Source organism: Heliangelus exortis, chromosome 7 (genome assembly GCF_036169615.1).
Source record: "Heliangelus exortis chromosome 7, bHelExo1.hap1, whole genome shotgun sequence".
NCBI classification, from domain to species: domain Eukaryota; kingdom Metazoa; phylum Chordata; class Aves; order Apodiformes; family Trochilidae; genus Heliangelus; species Heliangelus exortis.
The window spans coordinates 5,256,957-5,269,107 of NC_092428.1; the positions used below are offsets into that span (position 1 = coordinate 5,256,957).

Sequence of the window (12,151 nt, forward strand, 5' to 3'; positions counted from 1 at the left end):
TTCCTTGCAGGGAAGCTGCTATTCTGTTTCCTGACGTGGGGAGGTGACCAGTCTTTACTAGCCCTGTTTCTTTATTCTCTTTCTGTAAGCTCCAATTATTTGGTATGTTGCAGAAAAGATAGGAGTCTTGACAGGTCTTTGATGCGATCCAGGGTATTAGGTCAAAACCAAGCAAAGCCCTGCTAATGCAACACAGATATTGCATGTCTGCAAGAATTAGACACATCATATTCTGCTCACCATCCATAAAAATGAAGTTAAATTGAGTAATCAAACAAGCCCAGCAAGAGGCTCAGAGGTGATTTGTAGCTGAACTGCAGGGCTCCCAGATCTTCCAGTTCTGCAGCTCTCTGGTCAAGTTATTGCCACAATCTATGGATGCAAATTCCACTTTTTACCTTTTACACGCCTCTCGTAGCTGTGCGAATGACCACGCAAAGAAATCCAGAAGGGAGTTTTTTCCCCTTTTGGCTTATTGCTCTGGTTATGTGGAACTGCCTAGCATCTTGACAAGGAGGTGCTGGGAAGGCTTGAATTCAGTTCTTAAAACCCCAAACTGGAAAACGCCATAAACCTGAGGTGTGAAGATTAAACTAAATAGAAATTTGAACCGTGAGCTTTTTGAAGCCTCGTCAATGTATGGAAAAAAAAAGGGGGGGGTGGGGAGGGAAGCTAAGTATTGTCTCACTCTGCCTGTGTAAACACAATGAGCTGGACTGGGCATTCAGAATTCAGACACAGCCCTGTTACTTGTCTGGTCCATACCCCTGAAGCTAGGAAACCAGCAAAAATATCTAGCCAGGTGCCTCCATACTCAAATGAGCTCCTCTTCCTGTGTTCCCAGGGATGTCTGCTGGCTGGCTTGAAGCAGTTGTTTGCTATTCTCATTTGCTTAAGTACCAGGATTTGGCGTAGAGAAATGAAGTTCATCCTGGTTGATTCTGCACCAGGAAGAAGGGTCTGTGCCTAAACTAGAAAGGAACTAGAAAGGACCCAGCTTGAGTCTGAGTTTGTCTGAACTCAGAGCTAGAAACAAATTTATTTTTCTGGTACACAGAACAGTTTTGATGTGATATGGCTGAAAAGAGAGGAGGCAGTAATCCAGCATTAATCCTCTTGCATTGCATCCACAAAGGAAAGCGGTGAAGAAAGGAAAACGCTCTTATCCCTACTTATTTTCTTTCTTTTTCTTCTCTCTCTGTATGTTTAATTACATTGTAAATGAACTTGCAAATTGTGATGTAAAGTGGCATTGCTGTGTCCTGCTTAAATTGCCTGTCTGGTGACTGCTCACAGATGAGAACTGGCAAATGCTGAGTCTGTCCAATTTTTCCCCCTCCCAGCATTCTGCAACTTTGCTTTGCTTTGCTTCCCAGACTTCGGTACGTGCAACATTTGTCCCTGAGGCGCGTGGTCGTTTTGGCTTTTTTCTCAGTTACATTTTCCCTCTTGGTAATGGAAACACGAGCTGGGTAGAGGGGTTGTCCATGAAACCACATCTGCTTCATGAAAAAGCCAGACGCCCCGCACCTGCCTGCGGGCTGTGTCAGCCCCCGTGCTCGGGGCTGCTCCCAGGCTCTCTGCCACTGCAGCAGCCGCCCTGCCAGGAGCTTTCCTGTTGGCGGCTGCGTGGGTTTCAAGTTTCTTCTGAGCCTCATCTCTGTTTCTCAGCTCAATCTTCAAATTCCTGGGGCGGGAACAGCTCCAGACTGGGGCTGAAAATAGCTCTTCCTTGGCCCTGCCTTTGGTCCCTTGGAGACTGCCCTGCTGAAAGGTGACATCATTGCAGGGCACCGGTGCTGGACTCATTATGGGCTCGGGTCTGACTTCACCTCGGTGGGAATTTCCCTGGTCTCTCAGTGCTTTTCAGAGCCTTTTGGATGCTGGTGAGCTGGGCAAGGAGCCCATGCTGTGCTCACTGAGTCCAGAGTCAAACACACTCAAAGCCAAGGGAAGGGATGGGTGATGTGTGCTGTGGGAGGGTTTCCATTCACAGTGCTTATTCCTGGGGTGGCTCTTTTTTTTTTTTCTCTCTTCTCTCGTTTTTTGTTTTTTGTTTTTTGTTTTTTTTTTTTGTTTTGCTTTGTTTTTTTTTTTTTTTTGTGTGGTTTTTTTTTGTTTGTTTGTTTGTTTGTTTTTGTTTTTTTGTTTTTTGTTTTTTTTTTTAACTATTCTAGCTGCCATGCTAGTTCTTGTGTAGGGCAGGAATTAAAGACACTGGGGGCCTTCACCCAGCGGAAACCCTGACTAATGGTGACAGCATCTTATGGGGTTGTTGGAAAGTGCTTAAAGTGAACTACTCTGCTTCTGGAAGGTGAGCAGCTTTGCTGCTTTGGCCTTGTGGGTACCAAAACTTCTCTCTAGGCTGTTGCCACTCCGAGTCTGTGTCTGAGACAGCATGGATTTGTGTACATCAGAACATCTTTGACATCAAAATGGTTATGCAAACAGTAAGTCAGTGCAGTACCCATACTTGGGTAATTCAAGACACGGATGTATGGTGACTTTGTGGAGGGCTGCTGCAGTTTGAGCTTTTAAACTCCACCAGGTAAATGGACTACCTGAAATTGCTACAAGCCTTGCAGGAGTTGGGCTGACTTTGGCACTGAAATGGATCAGGGAGCTTTTACATGCTGAGTTGTGCTGGTGGAGAGTTTCCAGCTCACAGGCAGCTATAGCATTTGAATACAGGGGGAAAGGTGCACATTTTCCAACTCAGTCATGATTCACTGGAGGACAAACGTCACACACTTTAATACCAAACAGAAGAAGCTGACAGGATAAAAGGAGCTATCGTGATGGTACCTGCATACAATTTGCACTGTAGCGTTGTGTTTTGCATTCATAAAACTTTCTTAATAGCTGGTAATCACTTATTAAAGGTTAACAGAACCCTCTCTTATGTGTGCAGGGGTATTTCTAGAATAGATTCTTCAATCTTGCCTTTGCCAGTAGCTCATTTATTTGTGGATGTTCTTATCGTGGTCTCATCAGACTGCTCATTTCAGGCATTTATCTTCCACTCCAGCTCATCTGGCTGTAGAAAACAAAACATTAGCCTCTAAAAAGCCAATTGAAAAATCAGTCACATGAGAATAGCCTGAGTTCTTTACCTCTGGATTTTGTGCCAACTGGAACTGGATATTTTCCATTGAAAACAAGATGTTCAATGATGAAGTCATGCCCGATGACACTAGAGTGAATGTTTCTTGTAGTAGGAATTAATCTCTTCTCATTGCTTGTGGTAGACAGTAAAGGGAGAGCAATCATTTCAATTTGCAATAAATTTTCTGCTCTGTGGTGGGTAAAATTGAAGTTTCCCAGAGCTAGAATTAAACAATAATTAGCAGCTGATAAAATCCCCCAGATGTACTGCACCTTCTTCCACACAGCATGAATATTAAGAGCTTCTTATCAAGCTCAGTTCCTCATTAATATTCTCTAGTTTGTACAGGCTTGCTTCTTCATTCTTTGAAGAACGTTTTATTTTTAAATGCACAAGCTAAAACAAGACTGGATTTATGAAATTAAAAAATGGACATTCTTAGTGGCTTAAGCACCCAGTGACTGGGCAGTGAGGTGTTTGTAATTTGTGCAATTGTTATTTATTGTTAAGGACTTTTTTTTGTTAACGATTTTTAAGTTGAATCTTTTGAATAGCAGCTGCATTTTGACTCCTTTAAGGTCATAAACATAGGAGATACTTAAGGAAGATTTTTTTTTAGCATAATTAATTGTTGTAGCAATTTGTAATTTGCAATTATGATTAAAGTTTAGTTCTCTGTGTGTATGGACTGCAGAACTGTACTCATATGGAAGAAGTTGATTCAAGACAAGTGAGATGCTTTGATTTTATCTTCTTTTATGAAGAAGCAGAATGCTGAGGGCCTGGGACTCTTCCATGGGCAGGACCAGCTGTGTGCTGAAGTGCTGGCTTTGAGGAACTGTCTCTTGCCTCAGAAAGCCTCTCTCAAGTCTGCAGGCTGCTCACAAGGCTGATGCTGGGCCTGCTGGGTGTTGGAGCGTGGGATGTTTCTCCATATTTCTGATATTTCCTGCTGCCTCCTTGTCCCTTTGCATTTGCATGACCTCAGGCTCCCCCAGGACTGCATTTTCATTCTCCCCAGGGATGCTGCTGGGGAGATTGCTTTCACAGTGACCCTTTTTAAGATGTGAGGAAAAAAAGAGTCGAGGTAAGCTGATGTAATGTTTGCTGCTCATGAAAAGGTTATGGATCTGACTAAGGCAGCAGAAGTGAATAATCACCAAACTCTGATCTCTGAGGGAGAGAAATTAGATATGTAAGGCTTTTGAAACCTTAAAACTTGGCTTGTAAAATTTGACGTTTTACTGATATTTTCTGAGTTCAAGAAAACACTGATTCCCTCTTACTTTAACTAGTGGCTTTCAAGAAGCAATTTGATTTACACAAACAAGCAAGGAAAATCAGTAGCCATTTCGGGTTTTGCATCCGTGTCCCACTATGCAGATTTTGACCCCATTTGTTTCTTGCTTCACAGAGCTCTAGGTTATGATTAAATGCCTTTCTTCCTGCTATGATCTTCTCATGAAATAGAAATCAGTGCCTCTGCATGATGTCCGATTCACCACTTGCTGAGCCTGAAGAGACCTAAGGATCAAAAAGGTTTAATTGCTGTTTTAAATGTGCTTGACAGAAGTCAGTGGCTCCTTCATTCTTGCAGAGCCAAGGATTTCAGAGCTGGAACCGTATTTGTGCACTGTGAACATCATTGTGCACTGGGGTCCTGCTCCAACATCCACTCCCTGCACCAACAGCATCTGATCTCTTGCCCAAAATATCCCTTCACACCCAGCTCAGCCCCAGCTCATGTGATGGGACCATTGTGCCACTTCCTGCACCAGTGAGCACTTCTGGACTCTTAAAGCAGGATTAACTCCTGTCTAGGCTGGATGTCAATCAAGCAGACTTGCAGGCTGTTAAAAATTATGGGGACATGAAGTTTTTGTGGGTTCTGAAGAGCAGTATGGGGAAGCCTGAGGTGCCTTAAAATTCAGAAAGTCTGGATGTCTGTGGCACGTGTTTTGTCTCTAGCTTCTGAAGGAAAACTTCAGATCTTGAAGGTCTTTTCCATCCTGAGCAATTCTGAGAGTCTATGATTCTATACATATTGAAAGAAAAAATACAATTTGTGTGTACAATATGTTTCTTCTCCCTCTGTCTTGTCCCCTTTGTGAGAACCTGGGGCCTGAATTACAGTATCCAAAGTTGCTTTTGGATCCCAGTCAGCTCCCATCTGTCATGATCTGTTTTTAATCGAATGGGTTTTCCATTTGAAAGTAGCTGTTGGATAGAGAATGAGTAGAAATATTTGTGTTGTGAATTAGCTCAGAGTGAAGCTACAAACTTTTTTTTTTTTTTTTTTCCCACAACAAACACATGGAAAAATATTCAGTGTAGTGTGGCTGGTCTGAAAATTGGCAACAGCAGCTTCCTTCCCCAGCTCTGTCTTCTCTGGCTTGTCTGTACAGAAAAGATCCTTAAAGAGGACCTGAAATCTTCATGTTAGATAGTCTTATCTTCTCTTTGAAAAGTAGGACAGTGCTGCTGTCAGCCTGTGTATGCGGGCAGTGTGGGAAGGTCATTACTTGGCTTGGTTTTCCAGTAGATATATGAGATGTATTAGAGGAATAACCTGGGTTTGCTGCGGGTTGTGCTCTCACCCCTGGGCAGTCTTTCCTTTGGTCTCTGTTCTGGTCTTGATGGTCTCTGCTCTGGTGGGAGCAGCAGATAAGTTCATGATAACTGGGTCAAACTCAGGCTCTGAGTCCTTACCCTCAGTGCTCTATGAAAGGTCTCAGTTCTCCTTACCAGTCTGTGCTCAGTATATTCAGTTCTTAAATACCATGGAATTGGGTTGCAGGAGGAGGGAACCGAGCTGCCTGGGAACGGAATGTGGTGGTAACAAGCAGAGGAAAGTGAGGCTGTAGGACCTCAAAAGTTTCAAGGTCATCAGATGATGCCTCTCTTCTGCTGGGAAAGAAGAAAGGGAAAAATCCATTGGTTCTTGAAAAGCATTGAGACTGTTCTTCACCATCTCTTCATGCAATACCTTTTATTGCTAAAAGCACAGAAGCAATGATCCTGTATCAGGACCTTGGAAGATAGGCTAGAGTCCTGGGGGAGATGGAGAAGAGGGGAGTGCTTATCCATTCCCTGTTGCTGGAGAGAGAGAGCTTCACATCTGCATCCATGGCAGAAGGAAGAACTCCTGCTGCATCGCTGGGGCTGAGGGAGGAGGGATGCTTTCCTGTTTCCTCTGCCAGATCCTTATCTCACTCTATTTGTGAAACCTGGAAATCGCTTTGAAGACCGAGGAGCTGGCCTAGCTGTGATTTCCATTACATTGGTGATGTGTGGTCACTCTCAGCAGTCACCTGTGATGGCTCCTGTGATTGCTGAAGTCTTGTATATCTGTAATCAAGGCAGCAGAACCAGCATTTGACCTGAAAGCCAGTGGATGAAAGTGCAGAATCTGGGCCATTTTTTACTTCTTTTTTTTTAAAAAATGCTTGGGAGGTACTTATGTCAAAAGGAAACATTTGTGTGTTATCTACATGTGTATGTGTGTGCATCTGCGTGCAAATAGGTTTTTTTATCACAACTTCAGGCAAAACAGTGTTTCTGTAAGGTGATTGTTTTAGGCATGTATTAAGGCTGGACGAGGGAAATCCAGGGCTTGTTCTGGGCCTGTGTTGCAGTTTCTACCAATGTCAGAACAGTGTCATGCTCACTGACCTGCTTTACCTTTGAATCATCCTGATAGGTGCCCGGGGTGCTGTGTGGTGTGACTGTGACTCGGCAAGGGCTGGGTGCTATGGGGTCGAGCTGTTGTTGCGTGTGTACAGGTGTGTGTAAGTGGCTGAGCTGCATGGCTGTCATCCCACAAATCCCCTGGAGCTGAATTTCCTTGTCTTGCCTGGGAAGAGTCAGATTCACATCTCCATGTACAAGGAGAACCTGGAGCATGAGTTTGGAAGTCAGTAGCCCATGGTGGGCTCTTACTTCAGGAGTAGAACAACTCTCCTGACTGTGTCTGCAGTGTGTCCTGGGGCCCTCCAAACAGGCAAAGGACAGGGTGTTCTATCAGGGACCAGAAATCATGCTAACACTTGAGTAAAGCTTTCATCTCAGGGAGAGCAAAATCAGTTAAAGCTGATGATGGGGACAGGTGGGACAACACTGGGTGCTCTCCTGAGACCTCTGCTAAAGGCTGCAGCAGGGCAATGGCTTAGTTTAGGCTAGTCCTGCACCCTGGGTTATATTCCTGGTTGTGACCAGGAGTAGCCAGTGAGATGCAGAATTCACCTGTACTGACATTTCAGTCTTTGGAGGGATCTTGTGCTTCAGAGCCCACCTTAACTTGTGTTTTCTTTTCCTTGAACAGGTCTACATCATCAATGTGACATGGTCTGACCTGACTACCCAGATTATATACCGGAGATATAGCAAATTCTTTGACCTGCAGGTAAGTCTGTCTTATCTAATGTAAAATATTATTTCTACTTGCAAGTCTGTTCATGTTTCCAGCTGGGTTAATAGTGTCCTATTAATAGTTCATAGTGTTAATAGTTAACAGTTAATAAGGCTTTGTGCTTGTTTGGCCTGTCACATATCATGATCGTGAAACTTTGCAGACTCTGTCTTTGTAAGGGTGTAAGTGGGTAATATGCTCACAGTGAGTAACTTGCACTGTAAAGGCATTTAAAGCTGACATTTTCATGAATGGTCCCTATTGAAGAGGATATCTAATTTTAAATGCTTCAGATGCACTTACAACAGAAAGAGAGCTACATCTGTGGCCCCCGGAAACTACTTACCCAAATTGCTGGAAACAACAGAGCTTTTGCACACTCCCACAGCAGTTCAGTAATGGAGATGATAGTGGAAACCTTCCAGACCCTCCTCCTAACCATCTATCCAGCCAGCTGGTGTCCTGACTCCTGCTGTTTTGTACAGCTCCCTTGCTGTATTCTGTGAATGTGTATTTACATTTCATTGAAAGCTTTCTTGCTGGATAGCTGCTGACCCAAACCTGAAGCTAGCAAATGGGTAAAATCCAAATTATAAAGATTCAGTGTGGCCATCAGCTACTTCATTTCTGGTACTGCTCCCATCTGTCTGCACAGGTAGGGGGAGTTTACCAGCTGGTGTCCTGTTTAGCAGTAATCCACATCCATCAAGACCTTTGTGGGCAGCAAAACTGTAATTGCCAAGGGTAAAAACAAAAGCTTTGCCTTGACTGACTCCTGAAATTTGGGGAAAATGTCAATTTTGAGTTGGAGCTTGTGGTTTGGTCTGGGCTGTAGTTAGAATATCAAAGCAAATCCTCACAGCCAGTGTTAAGGATGTACACGGCTAAATAACATTTCCTGGGAAGTAACATTGACCCTTTCTGACATGATAAATTAGGAGAAAAAGGGTTTCTTGCTTTCGTATCTGATCTGAGATATCTTGAAGAAGTCCTAGTTTCAACACTGCTCTCCCTTTATGTGTCACTTCTAGTACTTGGACATCTGAAGCTTCCCTGTTTTGCAAGCTGTATGGTTATGGTCTCCTTGTTTTCTGGTATGGCCAGGCCTGATTTCTATGTTTGCTGCATGGCTGGAAATCAAAAGAAGGATGTTCTTATGCTTCCTCTTGTGCCTCTCTCCAGTTCTCACTGGTCTGAAGCACCAGATCTGCCAGTTCCACTGCTGTGAAGAATATGTCAGCAGCTTCTCTGTGCCAGATGTATTTGCTAAAGATGCACAGCTCCATAATCACAAACACTTATCAGCATGTGGATAATGGCCAAAACTATTCCTTTCTCTTTTTCCTTTTTGCCCCTGTTCTGTTTTCTTGTGTGTGTTCTTCTGGTTCTCCTGGCCTTTCCTGGTAGGTTTGAAAAGTTCCCATCAAGTGTGGAGTTATCAATGGGTTTAGTGTGTTGGACAGGAAATGATGTCTCAATCAGGGAGTGAGTCCTGAAAGGTCCCATTGATAAGTGCAAGGGGGCCTAGCGCCAGTGGAAAACTCCTGCTTGCACAACACTTCTCCCCCCATGACAAAATACGACAAGAAATTAACAAAATTCCCTTCCTTAACCCTTTTCCCTCCCAGGGATCTCTGTCAGGGCCACCACCACTCTGTGAGCAGTGACAGCCCTCTGCTACAGCCTCTTTAGCTCTTGCAGTGTGAGGCACAGAATTGCTGAAACTGAGGTCTTCACCTGAGGTTTCCATGGCCTTGTCATGTCCCTGTAAGCATGTCACTGTGCTGATCTGTGCCTTGATTTCCCAGCTGTAAGATGGGGCCAAGGTCAGGCTTGTCATAAGGTGTTTTTAGACTCCAAAACATGATTTCTTTTTTTTTAATTTTTTTTTTCTATTTTTGTTTCCTGGGATTTTGATGCTGCCAGAGTATCTCCAAGGTGAGGAAAAAGAAATAGATTTTGGGTCTTGAATTGCAGCTTAGAGCAATGTTTCCAATGGAAAACTCAAAGCAGAGCCTTATGTGATGAAAGTTGGGGAGCAACGTGGGGGTACCAGCATGCATTCCCCAAAACCTTTGAGGGGCTGAACCTATCTCTTGGGTGTGGACCATGTGGAAGGTGTTGGGGATGCCATCTGCTTGTTGAGGACCAAGGTAGTCTCCTTAAATCCCCCTCACTTTGCTACAGATAAAATGACATGTTATTTCCAGACATTTGGTGGAAGCTTGAACTTCTGACCTAGCACTGGTTGGACCTTGGTTTTGCAGCATGATATCACACATGGTAATCTGGCCTTAGCATGATCAATCTACTTTGGTAATGTCCCTTCTTATCCCCTGGTGGTCCTTGCAGCAGAAAATCAAGCAAATGCTCAATGAGTAAATCTTGGCTGATTTGGGGGCACCACTCATGTACAAAGCAGCTGGAGTCTGCAGGGCTCTACCAGCTCCACTCATCTCACTGTGTCCCCAGCAGAGCTGCAGCTCATGGCTTCCTACAGCCTGCAAGTGTCTTATTTGCTCTTGACTGGAAGGGGAGGAACAAGGGCTGACTTGTAATGACTTAATCAGGGCTTTAGTGCCTGGTGTTGACAGTGGCACTGGATAGGAGCCCTGGGGAAACCCTGGGGGCTGCCCAGGGCCAAGGAGGGGAGAATACAGATAATTAATTTCACTACTGAAATTTCATGTTTAAAATGAGAGATCCCACCCTTCCCTGAACGGCTGTCTCTGTGGGAAGTGGCTCAGTGGTTTGAGAGCCCCCTTGCATTACTAGACTTTGGGCTTTTTGAAACACTTCCTAGCAAATCCTCCCAGGCACTACTGGCAGTACGAGACTGGTCTGTCCCATGGATGCAAATCCCAAATGAGTTTGGCTATCTCAGCAGTCCATATGCTTGAAATGGGAGTCACATTGTTTTCAAGATGAGTAATAGGGCAGCGAGACTGGACATACCATGGGATTTTGAAGCTAGAGTTAGCCCTGTGAAGGTGAGAGAAGTACAGCAAACAGAGTTCAATGCAACAAGCCAAGTGTCAGCCCTGGGCTGCTTCAGTGGGGGTGGGAGATCTATAAATACAGGCTTTAATTAAATCAGGGAGTTGCTGCATCATTTATTTGTGCAACCAAGTCACATCTGCTGCTGAGTGTGGGTCAAATGATGGCAACAGAATACACATGGGTGCCAACGTTTTAGTAAATAGGATTGAAGTATTGAATTAACTCTGCATAGATTAAAGTATTACGGTAAATTGCTTGTCAAGTCCCATTATCTTTTGTCTTTCACCCTGGGGAGACACTTGCACCTGAGCACCATATGGCATTGAAGCCACCTCCTAATGTAATGTTTTAAGTTCTGCTTTTTCATACTCTCTGCATTTGGGTCCTTGGCTCTTGCCTGTGATGCAGAACAGGGTAACCTGAGGTACCCATCACTGGGAGAGATGGGGATGTGGACATTGCTTGCAGCTAGTGCTGACCCTCATGGCAGACTGGTGGCTCATTCAGGCACTTTCCCTGGATGCCATCTGACAATTTCTACCATCACTGGTGGATTTGGTGGTGGTGGTGGCAGAATCTTCTCCTGAGTTCGTGATTCAGATTATCAATGTGGCTGTTGTCCCCAGAGATGCTGAGAAAAGACACTTTTACTGGGATAGCAGGAATAACTTCTGGCATTTCCACTATGCCATGAAGGACATCAGGTGTGAGGCATACAGATGTGAGGCTCATGTTTTTCTTCCCAGGAAGTGCTTTTGGAGGCTGTTAGGAGGATGGGGATTTACATTTGAATGTATGCATAAATAATTACCCGAAGTATAAGGTGGAGAAGTGTAGGGATGCAGCCAGCTCACCCTCCCAGTCCCCTGCTGGGCTGGGAAGCAACAGCAGTGTTTGCAGCCAGCGAGTGTGAAGGGTGGCTCTTAGCCCTCTGCCCACCTCACCCTGCCCATTCCTCAGTCTCACCTTGGGCTTTTATACAGATGTTATGACCCCACTTGGGTGCTGCTCTTTCCTGCTGAGAAACTCTATCCCCAGCAAAGCGAGCAGGGAAAATGTGACCACGCTGTGCCTGCCATCTTAGCATGGATCACCAGCAGCTCATCTTCTGCACTTTATCCAGCGACTCCGAATGTTTTGGTCTGATTTCATGCCCTTCTTATTCGGTGCCAGAAGTCAGAGTATGAGCAGGACCAGAGCCTTGTCAGAGGGACCAAATTCTACACTCAGATACCAGCCTCTCCATTGCTCCCGTGAGGATGGCTGGGTCTCCACGTGCAGAAGATCCTTGCTGACAATAGCAAAATGCAGCTTTCTCCAAGGCAAAACGCAGCAGCTGGTTTCAGGGGTGTGCCATAAGCCCACGTTGTGTTTCTGGCTGTGCAAGAGGCAAACAACAGCCCCGCTGGAGCCGTGGCAGGAATGTTAGGTAGGCAGATTGCTGTCTCTCTGCACAATGACCCACACAGACAATTTGGCTGCAAGGCGATATCTGAAATGTCACAATTTTGAAAAGGCAAATAAACAAGGCTCTGTTTAAGCATTCACTTTGTGTATCAGTTAGCAAAAAATTATCTGCCTGATGCGGTCTGCTGATCTAAGCAGGTTTTCTTCAAAGTGGCACAGAAAGAGGAACT

At 44.7% G+C, this 12,151-nt stretch overlaps 1 protein-coding gene across 3 annotated transcripts in view; it reads left to right on the plus strand.

The window, feature by feature from the left end:
* The window catches only part of SH3PXD2A (SH3 and PX domains 2A), a 261,178-nt gene that overhangs the window by 37,135 nt on the left and 211,892 nt on the right, over nt 1-12,151 (plus strand). For all 3 annotated transcript variants that reach the window (XM_071748330.1, XM_071748328.1, XM_071748329.1), the window contains exon 2: nt 7,428-7,508. In XM_071748330.1, coding sequence (XP_071604431.1) covers nt 7,428-7,508 — 81 coding nt within the window. The remainder of the gene's footprint in view (nt 1-7,427; nt 7,509-12,151) is intronic.